Source organism: Hirundo rustica, chromosome 4, assembly GCF_015227805.2.
Source record: "Hirundo rustica isolate bHirRus1 chromosome 4, bHirRus1.pri.v3, whole genome shotgun sequence".
NCBI classification, from domain to species: domain Eukaryota; kingdom Metazoa; phylum Chordata; class Aves; order Passeriformes; family Hirundinidae; genus Hirundo; species Hirundo rustica.
The window spans coordinates 76,019,953-76,038,089 of NC_053453.1; the positions used below are offsets into that span (position 1 = coordinate 76,019,953).

Genomic DNA, 18,137 nt, shown 5'->3' on the forward strand with positions numbered 1-18,137 from the left:
GAGGCCTGCTCCAAGCCAGAGCACTCCCTTCCAAAAATGCATGGCAAGGCCAGATAGACTGTGGCAGATTCCACTAGAAACTGCAAGCTTTCAGCTCCTGCTTCAGGGAAAGCCAGGAAAAAGGATGTGCGTGCACACACAAACAACCTCAGCTCCATGCCCTATGGATCAGTGCCCGCATCCCAAACACCACAAACTGGCTTCTTCCTGGAAATACACAGGGAAAGCAACAACCAAATAACTGCAGAAACCTTGACTGCCCTCCCAGCCCCTTGAATAGGAACTCACAAGGGGAGCGACGTGTCCCCTAGATACTGCTCAGAGATTAAAGAGAAGTGTAATTCCCCAGAGCGAACAGGTTATTTTCCTTACTCCTGTCCTCCAACCTGTAGTCAGAACAGGAAATATGTCCTTCTCAGTTCTGTAGGAATCCCAAATCTGTCTGACCTAACATCACTGCACTTCTCTATGTGCTCTGAGACCAACCCTAAAAACCTCTCTTCCAGATCCCTGCCTCCTGGAGTCCACAGTCTCCATGGTACACATATATAAATCCTGTGCATTGCCCCTTTGTCTGTGAAAAACTTCTGCCTAGGACTGCACAATGATCAGTCCTTGCTTTGACTTAAATTCCCACGCTGATGTGTGGAAAAACGTTCTCCTAGTATGGGTACATTATATCCTCATTATTAGGGGACTCGAATGGAAACAAAGATAGAGATATGAGAGTGTGATGATAAAGCAAAACCCAGTACTTCTCGTGGCTTGCTTAGATGAGAAAAGTCTCATCAACAGGCAATGAGCGAATCTAACTCTCCATAAGGGAGCTCAGCTGCTTTCTGCCAATCCAAGTGTGACCCTGTGACTTACCCTCTTCTGATAGCAACCTCTGCTCTGGTTTTGCTTTCACACCTACAGCCTTCTCATAGGACATAAAACTCAGATATGTGAGAGACAGGTGACTAAACCTGGTCTGTCAGGTGAAAACCTACCCAAGTATCTGAAGGAAAATGATAGCCAGAGATCTAATTTTGTCATTATGACTCATACTGGGCTAGCTAAGCTCAGTTCTGCCTCTGTCTCTCTCTCTAATTGGAATTGCCCCATGTTAAGTAACCAGGGCTGGGTTTACAGTTCCAGCTATGTTTGTTCCTTTGCAGCAGAGTGGAGCAGAGCGATCCCAGGCTCAGCTGGTGGATGCCAAATGGACACCAACTGAAACTGAGGGTTCAGTGAATTGTGAGAGCATGGGCACTTCTCATGGGCTTGTTCGTCTGTTAGGGAGAAGAGAAAGAGAGTACTTGGGGGATTCTAGGGAAAGAGCTTCTGGGAAGCCAGCCTGTGTTGTGCATTGATGGTCATGCCCTTGAATACAAACGAACTTCCCTGGAGATGGATCTAGACCGAGAGCCTGCCATCATCTGTTCTTGTGAGGCATAACACAGGCTGGGAAACAGGAAGAGTCACTTACATGTTAAAGAGGTTCAGTCCAATGCGGTAAAGGCGTTTCCTCATGGTATCTGTGGAAAGCGTGGGAGACTTGCAGCTGGCTGGGTTCTCACAGTGGTACCTTGGGAGACTGAGGATCATGGCCTGCAGGGCTTCTTTTGAGGACACCTCAGAGGCTGACTTGGCTGAAGTGGAGGTGCTGCTGCTGCTCAGCTGCTCTGAGTTGTCTGCATTCTCAGACTCCGAGCCTTTGCTTTGCCCCACCTCATTGCTCGCATCAAACTGGAGCTTCTGCACCGCCATCTCATCTGGCTCAGCACTGCTGTCCCCCATGCCATTACTACGGACATCCACCTCGGTGGAAGTGAGGCTGTTCTCAGGTAAACTCTCTGGGGCAGACGGTAGTTCGCTGGCTTCTCCCTCCCCTTCTCCTGGGCTTTCTTCAGCCTTGGTAGCTGGAGAGGGCCCAGCCTGATCGTTGCTGCTGAGACAGTTTGCCATGGACACCGAGGTAGATGATGAGACAGAGATGTTCTTGTTGTCGATCTGAACTGTGACATCTCGAAAAGCCATCATGAGAGTGCTGCTGCTTTTGGGCAGAGTATCTGGCAGGAGACCTTCCTCCTTCTCCTGATCCTGCAGCTCAGCTTCTAAGTCTTGGTTTGGCTGCATGGAGCTAGCGCTGAAGGTCTCCCTGATCTGGTACGAGCCCCCCTCTTGCAGGGAGCACATGGTCTTCAGGCTCCAGGTGCTGAGGGCATCATCGATGGATTTGGCCAGGGACTGAACTTGTTCTGTGAAGGAGTCCTCCAGCTCAGTCAGTGCCCCACTGATGGTGGCTGGCAAGGATGGGGACCTCACCAGTGGGATGCCCACAAAGTTGTACCCCTCCACCAGGGCTTTCTCTGCAGAGAAGCTCTCCGAGTTCTGGACACGGACTTTCCTCAGGGAGATGCGGCGTGGCATGCGGCTCTCCAGCAGGGAGTTGCGGATCTTCTCAAAGTTCTTGCTGAGCTGGTACTGCCGGAACGCGGTCTGGATGGTGCAAGCTGCCCTGCGAGACACCAGGTGGCCACCGTATTTGTGCTCTAGCATTTCGATCTGAAGAACAGAGAACAGAGAAGTTAATTTTTGGTAACTGCCTCCTGATGGCTTCTTGTTTACCTGCCTCCTACACTGATTAGTCTTCAATGACCGTCCAAGGAACTTCTGACACTGAATCAGCTTTTCCCTGCAATGCCCTGCCCCTGATTTCAGCAGAAGCTTCCCATTTGGGCATGACTGGCTAAATCATCAGCACTACAAGCTCCCTCACAGGTGTAACGGGATCCTGCCTCTTTCTAGAGTGCCACTCACGAAAGGCAAAGCCTGCAGGTGCCCTTCCCTTGCAGACTTGCTTCTGATGGCCTTTAGGGCAAATACAACATTCCAGCATTGTGTCTTCCTGCTCAGTGGTGCTCTGGTAATGCCAAGCATTATCTCTTGTCTTAGAGTGTTACTAATGCTTCTCCCCTCCCTAGCAACCTTAGGAAATACTCTCAGTGAAAGGAGAAATCATTCAGAAAAAGGGAAGAAAATCTGATTTTTAAACGCAGACAATGTTCGCTTGATCTAGCAGTTAGTGAGAAACATAAACTTCCATATAAGTTAGTGGAGGCTGGTTGTTCTGAGTTTGTGTCTTTAAAAGCGCTCTGAATCCCAAAGTGTCTTCCTTTTTGATACCTGAGTTTTTCAGGCATCAGCCGGCAATGAAAAGAAAAATACCCAGAAAAAGAAAGACTCACAATTTTGAAAGGTAAAAAGATCTGAATTTTAAATGTTGAAACAAGATACTAAAAACGAGTAGAAGGAGGATTTACCTGAGCTGGTAACGACAAACACCTGTAAATACATCTACACACACCATCCCAACTGGCTTCAGCAAAGCAGGTATGCATGGTTGTTCCTGTAGTATAGAATTTAAATTTCCTGGTAATCCCCCACTCTTTCTCTGCAGCTGGGTTTTCACTAACAAGTTCCAAGAGAATGACAGATGATTTGGTTCCATTGAGTGACTGACAGAGGACAAGGGGGACAGTGTGAAGATGAAGGTGGAAGATAGGGTTAAAAAAAAAAAAAAAAAAAAAAAAGAAGAATGTACTCAAACTACCTTCACTGAGGTTTAGGCTGAACTATGAGCTAAACTCTACATCATTGGCACTTCACAGGGCAGAGTGCAGGTGCAGACTGTAGTGTTAATATGTGTGTGCACACATGTGGAAAAAACAAAAAAAGATGAAGGGCAGGACTGACAGTGCTGGTGAAGTCAGTCCTGAATTAGCAGAGAATTCACTGCATCAGTCATGTGGTAAATATGAGCTCATTAGCAGAACCAGAGGACGAGTTTTACTGACTGCATCCTCATCCCCAGACACACCACTCGTCCCTCACCATCCCTTGTTGGCCTAGTACTCACAGTTTGAAAAAATGAGCTTCACAAGATCTGAGTTTAAGTGCAAATTGGTTTCACAGTCAAAGTGAGACTGAGGCATGAGCCTCAGCTCACAGAGTCATGTCATGTCACCTGCTTCCTTTTCTTTTCCTAACATGACGTAAGTTGCAGATAAAACTATCAGTGAGTGATGTAAGTACATGTAAAGACCTGGTCTGACAGCTATGAGAAGTGTAAATGACCTCTGGAATCTTTCCAATACTAACTCCTCTGGAAGTAGAGGAAGATAAATGTAACCATGGGAGATGACAGATGGAGAGGAACAACAAAAGCCCAGCCATTTTATGCCTGCCCTGGCATCCTGGCTATGGAGCAAGTACTGGGAGGCTGACATTTATGGAAGAGAGTGGGGTGGGGAGCATATCCTTTTGTATTTCCCTCTCTGGACATGAAGCAGGGACCTTTGCCTTGTGCTCAAACATCAGGTAGACTTGTTTTCTGTCTTCCTTGCCCTTGAGCTCGCTGTCTGTCCAAGGCAAACGTCAAAGCCCAGCACTAAGAAATACCAGCAATTTTCTTAGCGATCGGGTCGGCCACTCCAGTTGCAGAGGTAGCTGGCTCAGAGCTCTGCTTACCCTCAATTTAAAGAACATTTGCTAGTACTTTCACTGCTGCCTTCCCAGAAAAGGTCTGCATAAATGTTGGTAAAAATCACCCCCAGAACAATCATGGATACAGCGTCATTTACCACAGGACCTCGCAGCGGATAGTGGATAAACAAGGACATCTTAAACCCCGCCATAAAACCAACACTCCTGACATGTCTTTAAAGTTGGCCTGCCTGGAAAGAGACCGAACTATCCCTTGGCCCATTCCTTCAGGAGGAAGGCTCATGCAGATAAATGTAAATTAAACCAGTAACCTGCAAAGGCTCAACTCAGACAGTTATTACTGACAACTGACCGTGAGCACTTAAAATAATGATCTGGTTAATGAAAATGTAGAGCTAATTGTGTTAGGAGAGAAAGAGGAACAAATGGGAGGGACAGAATAACAGTAAAATGCAAAATAAAGCAGAAGCAAGAGCCTTACAATTATCTGCGGTTTCCAAGGAGGTGACAGCCATTCCAAAAACATGAAATTCATATGTTCTGATCTTATTAGAGGCCAAGACAAGATGTCATTGCTGATCTGAAGTAAAAGGCCAGTTGGTCTTATGCAAGGACAGTGCCAAAAATGGCAGACTTTAATAGCTAGTGAGGAGAGATCCTTCTAAAAGTCTAAAGGAACAGAGCAAGCTGTGAGTACCTCAATAAAAAACATCACCAGCTTTTTGCAGTCCATAATTTCAGTCCTCCCAAAGGTCTAAGGCATTAAGGAGCAGAACAAGATCTGAAGTGAGAGGGTTCCACAACTAGTCTGTTTTCTAGCTCATACCAGGGGTGCAAGGCTGGGTTCTGCATGTGGTCCTCTGCTATCTGGCACTGTCCAAAGCAAGGAAAACCCTACAGTATCTTTCAGCAGGCATAACAGGGACGGGGACTGTTCCAAGGAATGCTTGAGAAGACTGGCAGAGCCAGATGCAGCATCCCCATAGAGAGAAGTGCCCTCCCCACCCTTGTTCGGTAGCAGTGGGTCTCTGTCTCTTTTTCTTTGCTGTACCCCAGCCACTTGCTGCTTATTGATGTCTGAGACATACTCGTTTGCTGTCAGATCGAGCTAATTGACAGTCCAAAGGAATTAAGGATTTCACACAGCTGTAGCCTGTGTTCTTTCTCTCCAGAGGAGGAAAGGGCATCTGTTAGCACCACGGCATTCATGGGTAATGGAGATGTATGTCCGGGTGGCTGGAAGAACCTTCTCTTCCCATCTGAGAGGCGAGAAAGGCCAGACATGATTGGCCTTCTCTCACTCCTAATAAACCCCATGAATCACAAGTAATTGCCTACTTAAAGCTACTCTTCTCTAGGGAATAATCTGACAGCTGACGCCAAAGGAAGGGAAAAGCAGGAGGGGGGTCAGGGGGATTTCAAAGAATAATTAGCTTAATACATTTCTGGGCCTCAGTATAAACACTCACTCTGAGCAATTCAGGCCTTGTGGCTGAATTAGGAGTGGCCGCGAAATATCCACTGCCATGAGGGATTGCTTATGAAGGGAGATTTAACAAGGTCAAGGCAAGCCGAACTGCAGGCCTGGAAATGGCCAAACATTTGAGGTGCACGCCCCATGGCTTCGCTGCCCATAGGCATAAATTGATAAATCTGCCAGGAGAGACCACAGCCTGATCTTATTCTCAGTTAGCACTGGTTTTCCACCCAGGTTGTCACTGAGCATGATGATGTGCTATCATGTTATAACCAGAAAAGAATCAGGCTCCGGGACGGAATCTGAGTCCCTCAAGGCAATGTATGCATCGTAAAAAAATTAGAAAAAGACATACAAAACATATATGTTCTCTGTCGCTCATTCTTAATGCTTCTCCCTCCCTCCAGCCTCTCACAATGGAAGGACATTGCTCTAAGGGATATTTGTTAATGGAGTGTTTTCCTTCATCCGTGGGACACCTGCTGCCCTTCAGCACAGTCCAAGAGTATGTGTGACTGAAAGCATGCTCCTCTTTCCTGTGGTCCCCTCCATTTTCCCAACATTACAACAGAGTCTAAGAACAGGAGAACTTTAGTACTTGAGTCTCTGTGCCAACCTCCCAGCATAGAGTACTTCTGCTCTGTGCAGTGTCAGAATTCTCTGTTTTGTGGGGTAGGGAGCAAGGAGGGCCATGAAGCCTCTCACCAACTCTCTAGGATTATGCTGTGGGGCAATGACTGGTCCAAGCCTTGCAGAGGAGGCTGCACTTTACCCTCCTTCCTTACTAGCACTCTGTCCTCTCTCAAAAGGCAAATTTGACTTCAGTTGTGCAGTGAGACTAAAAATGTCTCCTAAAATGTCTCCTTCCTCCTGTTTCTCTTACTGTAAGTTCTATTCCTGTATTACAAGTTCTGCTAAAAGTAGGGTTCTACTGGGACAGCACTGTGCAGGTCCTATCACTGTTACTCCCATTTAAGAAAATTACCTTATCAGTAAATTGATAGGAATACCTATAAAAACACATACTACAGTGCAAGAATGGAAGAATTAGTACTCTTCACTGTCTGAAAATCCCCCCTTCCAGAGCTGGAGGCAATTCACTGAAGACATCCATGAGGCTGGAGGGGCACACAAATTGTGAGGCCCCTTTGCTGTGAGAAAAGTGGTTTCACCAAGGAGATAGGCCCAGTCCCTGCAAGGTCAGTTCTGCGAGGCACCAGATATTAATGAACAATCAGCTAAACATGTCTCTCTTGTTCACATGCATCCCGGGCAGATTTGGCCTCTGCTGCAAGAACAATGACATGGGATGACCTTAAGCTAAAATAACACAGGATAGACACTCCCCAGGACAAACCAGATCAGCTCTAGGCTATCGAGGAGGCTAAGCCCATATATAGCAGTCAAGATGTGGCTCACCCTGAAGATATGTCATGTTATCTTGTAAAGCCAGTTAATTAGTCTCTCTTATTTTTTTAATGGTGTGAAGCAAGAATTCTGTCTGAGTTGAGTATGCAGTGTTTTGAGAAAGACAGAGCTAGAGAGCCAAGGTATATCTTTTGCTCAGAAATCTATTGGGTCATTGATCTGACATGTATGTTTAGGGACAGCGTCTGTGCCTTGAGGAAAGTAAAGAGATGTCCCAGAAGTAGCAGCTTCCTCTGTGGAAACCTCATTAGCTGAGATTCTTCAGCTGCAATAGCACAGCTTCCACTGAACTCTCCCCCTGAACATAATCTGGACACTGTCACTGGTGTTTGCGTGTCCTCCTCACTTCACAGACTGCAGGGTCTGCATATCCTACAGCCTCTGGTTGAGCTGCCTTCCCAGGGAAAAGGCACAAATTATGCTTTAGGTTCTGTTTTGCACAACAGCTCTCCTGGACTGTAATCTGCAGAGACAAGGAGGGAGGGGACACATTCCACCTGTGAGGGAGTAGGCCAGCTGCTATCATCCCCTGTCCCACTGCCTCCTGCTGGGAGGTCATCGGGAGGTGCAGCTAGAGATGGGCACGCTTGTGCTCCAGAGCTAGGCTGTAGTCTCAGGAACAGAAGGCAATCCTTGCAACTTCTAGGACTGAATACTTTTCTCTCAGCTTGGTAAACCTGCCTATCTCTTCAGCATCCTCCTCTGGACTGAGAGCAGTAGTGGCAGCAATGCACAAACATCGTGGTAGATGCTGTGCAGAACACCACTTAAATTAACCCCACTTCCCCTTGAAAGTTCTTACTAATGCAGAAGTGTGCTGGGGGCCTGCCCTGCACGATCCAAGATGGCAAGATGGTTCTTGGAGACTCTCCCATGAGTGAGGTCATTTGGAACAACCAGTTGCTGGGAGCCCTACAGACACTGCAGACTTATGAGCAAGGCACTACCCTTGGATGCTGCTGCTCTTGGCTGTCTGCAACCCATCTCTAAGCCTACACTCACAACTGGGTTTCTAGGTCCATTTTGGACCTCTGAATCCAGGCAACGAGGAGCAGACGCCAACAGGTCTGGGTGAAAGGGTGACTCAGAGGTGGGGAAGCTACTTCCTCCATCAGCCTCTCATACCCAAAGGTCCCGTTAGGTGTGGCAAAAGCTCTAGGTGAGCAAAAGGCTAATGTATTTGCCCAAAGTTATTCCACCACAGTGCAAATGCAGTCCCACCCACCCCATCCCCTTCTCCCACAGCCTGAGGAGGAAGCCTTGGTACCTGTTTATTCTTTAGGTCAAGGGAGAGCTCATAATCGGAGGCAGCCGCATGGGAACACGAGGCCGTCCCTTTGCTGCGCTGCACTCTCACTGGGGAGCCCGTGTGGTGGAGGCTCGCCTTCTGCACCAGAGGGGAACACCCCGCTGCCTGCTCTTCTTGGAGCTCCGCATGCTGGGCTTTTAGCGTCAGGGTGTCGGACCTGCCTTCCTGGCCACTCTGTCTGCCGGCCTCCTTCGGATCCTCCGTTTCACACCCGGCTTTCTTGCTTGTGGAACCGCTGGGATCGTCACTGTGAACAAAACGCAATGTTTCTCTTTTTTTATTTGTTTATATTATATTTGATTTATGATCATGTTTATTGTTGTTCGCTCTACTCGTTCCCTGAGCTGCATTTTAAATGTCTAGGGAGCCTGGGCTGTCAGGGGTCTCGTCCAGTGATGGATCAGGACTGAAGGCTGATCCAGCCAAAGCTGTGATACCTCCTTCTCTAAGGTCAGGCATCCCTGTATGAACAATCCTGTGACTCCTCAAGCAGGCTGATTGCCTCTGCTCCGGGTGCTGCAGCTGGAGGAGGTGGGAAGCCAAGGAGGGTGTCATGGCCTGTGGACACCTCTCCTGCCATCTGGAGCAGCTGGCAATCACCCCTGTGCACTTGCTGCCTATTGCTCAGCATCTCTGCACATCCCGAGTCCCATCTAGCACGGAGCCTGGATCCCAAGGAACCAGTTTTCCCTTGGAGTTCCTAAGGGCATGTGGGAAATGGGTCAGGGGCGGCTGAATGTAGCAGTCTCCAGAGAAACTCTTGGAGAGCTGAGAATATAAAGGGGCAGCAGAGCCAGCCAGCCCTGAGATCCTGACCTTTTAAAGCCATAGCGGACTGCAGAGCTTCCATGAAAGAAGCTGCCTTTTTTTGACCCACAAATTGCTGTGCCACTGAGATCTTGTGGACCAAGGAAAGCTCTTTTCTCTTGTCAGCCACAGCAGCAGCTGCGTGAAACCAAGGCCTGACAACAGTGCACTCTAAGAGAGCTGACATCTTGCTCCAGGCAGGATGGGATTAGCATATGTCTGATACATTGAAGTGATGAGGAAGTCTGCACTTAACCCCTCTTGCCCAGTATATTCCAAAATCATCCAATTTCAAACAAGATTTTGTTACTCTGTTTGAACCATGAGAGTGTTTGTTCATTGTTACCATAGCCTCCTTCCTGTGGCTACAGAGGAATAATTTATGATTTGCAAGAGTGTGCAAGCCTACATGGACTCTGGCTGCTACTGAACCAAGTCCATCAGACACAGTTCCGCTGGTTTCCAAGGGATGAGCATTCAGCTGAGAACAACATCCAGTTTGGAAATAATTACTACAGAACCAATGCATTTAATTTCACTGAAACCAAGGATGTGTGTTGCCTCCCATACTTAAAACACTATTAAATTATTTAATTCACTTCTGAAACATATCTCTTTCTCTTGGATTAGCTCCATATAAAATCAGTTCTGTTATCAACTAGATAAAAAAATCATTTTATGATTGGTGTTGATGTCAGAGCAAAAAGAGGGAAAACAGATATGATTTTATATAGTGCCAAAATTACTATGAAGCATTTAAGCCTCATTTTCAAAAGTGCTGTATGCCCTTAAGAGTCCAAATCTTCTAGCTGTAAATACACTTTTCCTCCTAAGCCTCTGAGCACTTTCTCTCACTTACTAGTACTTTAAAAGAAAGTTTATTCTCTCCAATGGCAGCTTTTCTGTTCAATAGATTAACAATCAAATTTAGAAATATTCCCACAGTGTTTAAGAGGGCTCCAAATCTGATTAGCCAGACACTACCACAACTTCAGAATTAAGAAATATGAAGGATTTAAATTTAGAAAGTTTCTTCTTTTATACACATGCCTATAGTCACCAGTTAGGCTTAAAAAAATAAATGCACAGAAGAAATCAGCCTCTTACATAAATGCTATATAACCAACTTTTGACAAAGCTTACTAAAATGACGTCTTTGTGTACTCATCAGTCAGGAAATACATTAAAATGAAATGTCAAACTCTTCTTTTAGGTTGAACACCTTATCAAAGTTTGCATTGTTCTATTCCTGATGCTACAATTTTTCCTACACCTAAAGATATTTTTAACTCTTTATTTTAAATTTTCTCTTCTATGTCTATCCATGTTGCAGGAAATCTTACTAAAGGACTTTTCCCTTACATATCTCACTGTAACATTTTTATTGGCAGCTCCTGTTCTATCCATTCTGATTCTAACCAGCAGAGCAGCAATTTTTATCCTCAGCCTAAGGGACGATCAGGTGACAATGATTTGATCACATTTTCATTGAAGTGCATGGCAAAAGCTTCCTGAGCATTTCAGTGGGAACTGGACTGTGCCCTATAAAGCAATTTCAGCTAGATGCATGAGCTCTCATTCAGCAAGACACACACTCCAAATTGCTCAGCTGAGTCAACGCCACAGTACCCAGTGTGCTATGCAGACCTGCTTTAGGGCAGGTCAGGGCCCAAGGCAGTCAGATGGAGAGCTTGCCTTCCCCTGACTTCCCTTGGAGCCTGAATGGACTCTAAATGCCTGCAAATATTCCCTGACATGACGGTCCTCGAAATGCTGGCACATATGCTTAGCTCTGTTTTTCCGAGGACTCCACTGGCTGCTCTGGGTAGAACATGAAGCGTGTGTCAGGGTTTGCAGTGCTCGGTCCTGCTGCTCTGTGAGGAGGACGTCACCTCTGGTGGGTTCATCTCTCTGCTTGGTTCTCTGTCACACACAGTGTAGAGCCTGGATGAAAAACATTCACAGTGACAGGATATCCTGCATCCACTGCCAATATGGAAGTAAAACCAGCAGGCTTTGTAGAATCAGACTAACCTAGACTGGGAGGGAAGGCTGGAGGTGTCTCCTCCAACTCTCTGCTCAAAGAAGGGCCATTTTCAGAGGCAGATAAGGTTGATCTGGGCCTTTTCCAGGCAGCTCTTAAATATTTCCAGACATGAAGGTTCCCCAGGCTCTCTCCCCAGCCTGGAGCCGTCAAGCCCTGCCCCAGCAACAATGTAAGAGTGCCCGTCTCCAGCCCTGCCACAGCTGTCCCCTGTATGTGGCCATGGACACGCTTGATCTGGACCCTGAAGACTGACTCCATAACCTGACCTTGGACTTGCCACATCCCCACAGACCTGCGGGTGACTGGACTATGTCTGACCATAGGTATCCTCCCCACACCCAATTCTGACCCTGGCCAAGGAGGCACAGGGTGTTGGACCAATCCAAAATGCTCAAGAAGCCTCCTTTATTAGGCATTTAGGTTATTTCTCAAGACACAGGGCCCTAAGACTGCAAGGACTATTCAGCCACAGATGCATGAGAAGCACCATCCACCTCAGCACCGCTCTTGCAGGGCATTACCGAGGCCCCTAAAGACTCTGGGCTGGGATGAGGACATCAGCCAAGCACACATACACATTAACCTCGCCTTCCTCCTCCGTGCATGCTCCGAGCCCAGTGGATACAGCCATACAGAATGGACTGTGCTTATGCATGGAATATCCTCAGGGTCAAAATTCGGTCAAATCAAAATCAGATTCCATTGGAGCACTCAAAGGCATTTTTCAGCTAGAGAGTTTTATGCTAAATAAAATTTTTTTAACCCCATGCTGGTTTGGCTGTGGTGCTATCCAGAACGCAATAGCAAACACTCCTGCTGAAGTGGGAATAGTTTCTACAGGTTCTGTTGTGGGGGGGGAAAAAATCATAAAAATGGTTGAACCATTGAACCTCTTTTGAGTTCTTTTAGTGTGAAAAAAATCTGTGAGAAAAAAAAAAAGGCAAACTTTACTTCATCTTTGAAGTAAATTCACTTTTGAATCAACTTTGAACAAACCTGGAAAATTTCAGCTTCTGACGTAAACTTCAGTGACTTATAAGCAGGAGTAAAGGCTGGTTTTGATTAGCACTCTGAATGTTACCATTACAGCCCTATGGCTGCACTTACCAAACCTGTATTTCTCCCAGGTTTACTCTCATTTGAACCTGTTTCTGAGGAAGTGTTTTCGGAAGGCTTATTCTTTGTTCTTCAGTATCAATGACTGATAAAGCCCCAAATAAGAAATAAAATACACTGCTAAAGATCAAAACTGATGCTACAGTGAAATAAATAAAAACTTAACAATCCTGACATTTTCCCTCTGCCCTGAGTGACGCAGTTGATTTGCATTGGTAGGACACAGGTTTTGTTAACAAAAGAAAGCTCAGGAGCTATTATAATCAAAGATTTAAAAAAAAAAAAAAAAAAAAAAAAAAAAAAAAAAAAAAAAAAAAAGGTAGGACAATGATAGAAAGTACAGCATGAAAGATCTCTGGGGAAAAAATGTGTTATTGAGCAAATTAGGTGGACTCACTTGCTATCTCTTGGCCAGTAAGCAATCAAGCAATCGGACTCCTTGGCTGTGGGATGAAGAAAGGGAATGGAGCAATTTCACATACTGTTTCTTGGATGAAAAAATTGGTCTAACCACCTGTAATAAGTAAAGGTCCCATGCAGAGTCTAAGGTGTGAATCCCAAGTCCTGGCCAAACTCCTTCTAGGTCAACTTAGCTGGAATCCCAGCATCACCCCAGCAGTTTCAGCTGTGGTAAGTGTTTTTTAGTTGCTGTCCTCAAGTATCATATGCCACCATTATTCACAGCTTTCACAGTCATACAATCAGGTCGAGGAGGTTTGTAATTTCTTTGAGTTCTGTTTGATTCAAAGTTGCAATATTAATGTAAATCACTTGCAATCAGGTAAAAACGAAGAGTACATATTCAGCTGTTCTCTTCTTCCTAGATGTTCCTACCTGACTTTTATGGCCCATAGCGAGTCTAGTCACTGTTACAAATAGATTCCATCTGCTGTGAAAAACATCCCTCGTGTTTCAGGTGTGTCCTGTTCATTTGCACTGCTGTCTTGTATATGCCTGCTGCAGAAGGTTTGTTAACAGAGATGGTTACTACAGACCACCTGTAGTGGTGTAGGGCTTATATAAAGTGCTATCCCCAGTCTAGCATTTCAAAACAGGGATATCAGGGTTGTCAGCTGAATCCCAGTGCTTGCTTCAAGGCAGGATGGTGGAAAAGCTCTCACTGAGACAATTCAGCTGGCACCAGTAAATATTTTTATTTAGCACAAGTAAGTCAGAGTTCTGATACTTAGCTTTTATGTGCAGGTTTCTCAGGAAGATTTTATATAAGGATTAGAGTAAGGGAAGGATGAAGAGAGAAGATGGAGGAGAAATATTATAATAGTGAGGGTGTTTTATTACTCTCTTTTTCCTCCCTGCCTGCTCTTTTGGAAGTGTAAAGACCAAATCAGTGACACTAAATTATCAAGCCAGAGAAGCCCATACGCCCATTTGTAGCCGTCGCTGCTCCCCACGTCTGCACAGAGCTGTTGTGTCACTGTCTGTCCTGGGAGAGATATGACTGCATTGCACTTGCTACAGCATCTGGATGTTGCACTTCCTTGTATACTCCTCAGCACCCCTTTGCTGCTGGAAATACATGTTTCCAGCTGGGAAAGGATCTGCACTACTGATTGACAGCTGTGGAGATGAACCATGGTTATCTATTGGATTGTGGCTGTCAGGCTTAGACATTCCCGTACTTCATGACTTGAGAAACAACACGCAGCCCCTTCCCCTCAAACATTTCAAGGCAATTTCTGGGCAGACTTGCAGGCAGGAACAGACAGGTTGGATGCTCCAGACATTACATTCCATTGCACCATTGTCAAATACCAGAATCAGTTCACAGTCTTAGAGGAATTTCCAGAGCTCTCAGAGAAGCGTTTGCAGTATGGCTAAGTGACTAAACAGGGCTCAAGGACTAGAAGAGCTACTCTTCTTGAGGACAATAATGTTAGTCCTGTAAGGAATTAAAACTGAGTTTTCTCACTGATCACAGCTACAGAGCTCCCACACAAAACTCATCTCTTTGTGCCTTCTCTCCTTTTCCAAGAAGAAAAAAATTTGCAGATAAATTAAGAGCAATAACAGAGTGTAGTGGTGCAGAACTGTTTTATTAGATTTTTGTAAGAAGTTTATGTTATGGTTCGTTTCACTGTATCCCCAATTCTGTATCCCTTTTGTGTTGTCTGTATATTAAGGTATTTTGTGTCAATCATCCCATACCTCACATGACATGTAACATCCCCTCTGCCCCAACCCCCCTCTCTGGGGCAGCTTGCCTATCACTCCCGGGGTCCCTCCCAGATTGTGAAATCTCCGTGAGAGAGCTTCAGGTGATAGGCAGCCTGGGGGAAATTCCTTTGGCTCTGGATTTTAGTGGTCTGAAGCTTGGGGGTGGGCACACCTTGTTACCCCCTGAAACCCCTGATTTGTGGTCTTTTTTGTATCCTCCCTGGGACCCTCCCCCGCTTATAGGGGGTGGGAGGGAGGAGCAGAATCTCTCAGCCGCCAGGTTCTCAGCCTGGAAGCTCTCTCAGCCGCTGGGTTATCCACCTAGAATCTCTCAGCCGCCAGGTTCTCAGCCTGGAGGCTCTCAGCCGCCAGGTTCTCAGCCTGGAAGCTCTCAGCCGCCAGGTTCTCAGCCTGGAAGCTCTCAGCCGCTGGGTTCTCCACCTAGAAGCTCTCAGCCGCGGGGTTCTCAACCTGGAAGCTCCGAGCCGCTCGCCTCGGAGCTTGGAGATCTCTGCTAATAAACATCCTTTAACCTGCTAAGCTGAGAGCCAGCCTTTTCTCTTCTGCTGCTGTTGACTGTCACCTTTGGGTCCATCTGCTGAGCCGAGAAGCCAAAACGAACTGGAAACTTTGTGTCCGTGTTGACCCGAGCTAGCTGGAGGTCAGCTCCCACCCGGAGCGGGGACCAACCGGACATAACAGAGTAACAAAAAATAGCAGTTGCACCTCTGGATTTGGTGAGTGGTTTAAGAAATCAGACACTGAAGAAGAGGATGTTCTTGTTGCCAGGTACAATGGCTATGCAAAAAGGTCCAGCTCATCATACAGAAGGAAGCTATGGCTGTGAAGTGTTACAAAAGTACCGTGGAGAATGATCTTAGCCCTTTTCTGTGTCCCTGTGGCACCCCAGGAGAAGACCAAATTTCTGTTTGCCATAACTTACCAAATGCCTTCTTCGTGGTATTCAAGGTCAGTGAGCAGGATTGTGACCTGTAACTGAGGCAAAGACTACCTGGACTAGTTGTGAAAGAGCACAAAAATTTATGCATACATTTCACAGTGCTCCTTAGGAGGGTTGGTTGGTTATTGTACAAATACTATTTTTAAATTGCTCTAAGTGATTAATGGCCTCATTAATTGCCTCTCATGGCCTTAGACTTATGTGAGACTTCAAAGCTTGGAGATGTCAGAATAAAAAAAACCCTACAAAGTACCACATAGAGAATTAGAAAAAGAGTCCACTAGCTAATGCCAGTAGAATGAAATCCAGACCCCAAGTCTGCAAGAACCTGTGTTCCCTCTATCTTTCCCAAGCTTCCCTGCCCAGGAGGAAAACAAACAAACAAACAAGCAAACAAACAAAAACCACAAACAAAAAACCCCCAAACAACCTGCTGCTGACTTAGCAGGGTCCAAAGTGCCTTTTCAGTTTATTTCATTTCGGTGTTCCCTGAGGATACCCATGACATATGGTGAATGGGTTCATCAGAATTCAATGAAAAAAAAAATGGTTGAGACAGGCTTGGTAATATATTATGGGATCTTTTCAAGGTTCAGAGATTTCTGACATGCAGGGGGCCTGAATGCCAAAGAATTGCTTCTGATTTGCTTGTAAGTTTAAGTTTTAGGGTGATTTGGAGGCAATGCTCTCTGGGAGCCTGCTGAAACTGATGGAAGGCAAAAGTCACTCCTGCCAGAAAGGCAGGGAACTTGGAACTTGATCTTGGCAAATCATCCCCTGCCAGCCAAGCTGCAGCTTTCTCAGACAGTCTCCACCAGCAAAGACAAATATAGGAACCAGATTCTGATTTTGTCTACATTCACATAACACCTTGCAAAGCAGTGGCATCAAGCCATCTTCTCACAGTAGTTTTACCCAGGAGGAATTAATAGTAATTAGCCAAGCTCATTACCCATCCCAGAATACATTATTTATTTCATAAAGGGTCTGGCAGACACACATGTAAAATAGATTTGACAGTATGGTACAGTATATATCTTGGAAATCAATTAAATTTAACATCCTTTAGCATGGACTGAACCAGGCATCATCTTTTCAGCATCACTTGAAGTAGTATTGGTGAGATGTTCATTAAGCAGACAGAGAATTTAATAATACTAGCAAGAGCCTCCTGTCCCACACTTTGACATGCCGAAGTCAGGGCCTTCATTTCAGATTTGGTCTTTAAACCTGATCCCTGTGCGCTGTGTAATTCCCACACTGGTGTGGTGTTGTGCCTTTTGCTACAGAACAGCACCACAGGAACTAAATGTTTCTGGAGCACCCCACGCCCTCCTGGTGCAAAGATGATTGTCCTGCCTGGCCACCAGTCGGAGGGCCTGGTGGCCCATGACAGATTTCATCTACCAGAGGACTGAGACCTCTGCTTTTCTGAGAGGGCAGACAGGCTCCTTCAGAGGGTGGCTTGGAATAGCTAAGGCAGCTCTCCCTTTCTGAGAAGTGGTGTTCATGGTGCAAGGCTGGCTGTGCTGGGTGGTGTGGGTGGCTGTCAAAGGTTTTTTCTTATAGTTTCCTGCTTGTGTCTGGATGACACCTCAGAATGGCACTTGGGCTACCCCTCTGGCACACCCCTCTTTCCTCTTCCCATCCATGCCTCCTGTTTCACCAGCTGCAGAGCACAAGGTTCATCTCAGGAAGTGAAGCCCTTCTCTGAGCTGCCTGTCACGTCCTGGGACTTGGCACCCCGGGCTGGTTCATGTTCTGTCTCTGCAGGTTAGACACATGTCCCACAGCCTGGCACTGCAGACAAGGTTACTTGTGGCTGCTTTGAACATGGCACCTGTGCTTCACTGAGGTGTGAAGAGCACCAAGTGGACACTGAAAGTATAGGAGGCCCTCCTCTGCAGAGTTTAATTACTTTTATTTTAACCCCAGACCTCTCTTGCCCCTGCAATGTTTGGTAAACACGACCTTTTAGAGAAGGAAAAAAACAGATGGCATCCTGCATTAATGTAACTGCCCGCTCAGCACCCCAGGAAAGAGAAACTTGGCTTCTCAGCAGCAGCCTTTCTGCCACTTTGAGTCAGATCTCTTGGTTCCCCATCCCTGAGGCAGGTTTGAACATCGCCAAATTCGCTGACAAAAGCCTGCCGGTGCAATCATGCAGAAGATAGAATTTCACCGCTAAAATGAGATGAATTCAGGGCTGGGAGGCAGCAGTGTCTCTACAAAGCAAGGAAAGCTTGCATGTCCCTCGGCCCATTGCTCTCCCAATCCAGCAGTGAGCTGGGTGAGGGACATGGCTCTTGGCATCTACAGGCCTAGG

General features: G+C 46.2%; 1 protein-coding gene across 5 annotated transcripts in view; it reads right to left on the bottom strand.

Annotated features, from left to right (window-relative positions):
- IQSEC3 (IQ motif and Sec7 domain ArfGEF 3) overlaps positions 1–18,137 on the bottom strand; it is a 99,020-nt gene that overhangs the window by 28,901 nt on the left and 51,982 nt on the right. For all 5 annotated transcript variants that reach the window (XM_040061909.2, XM_040061913.2, XM_040061910.2 and 2 more), the window contains exons 3-4: positions 8,664–8,952; positions 1,472–2,550 (exon numbers count right to left, since the gene is read on the bottom strand). In XM_040061909.2, coding sequence (XP_039917843.1) covers positions 1,472–2,550; positions 8,664–8,952 — 1,368 coding nt within the window. The remainder of the gene's footprint in view (positions 1–1,471; positions 2,551–8,663; positions 8,953–18,137) is intronic.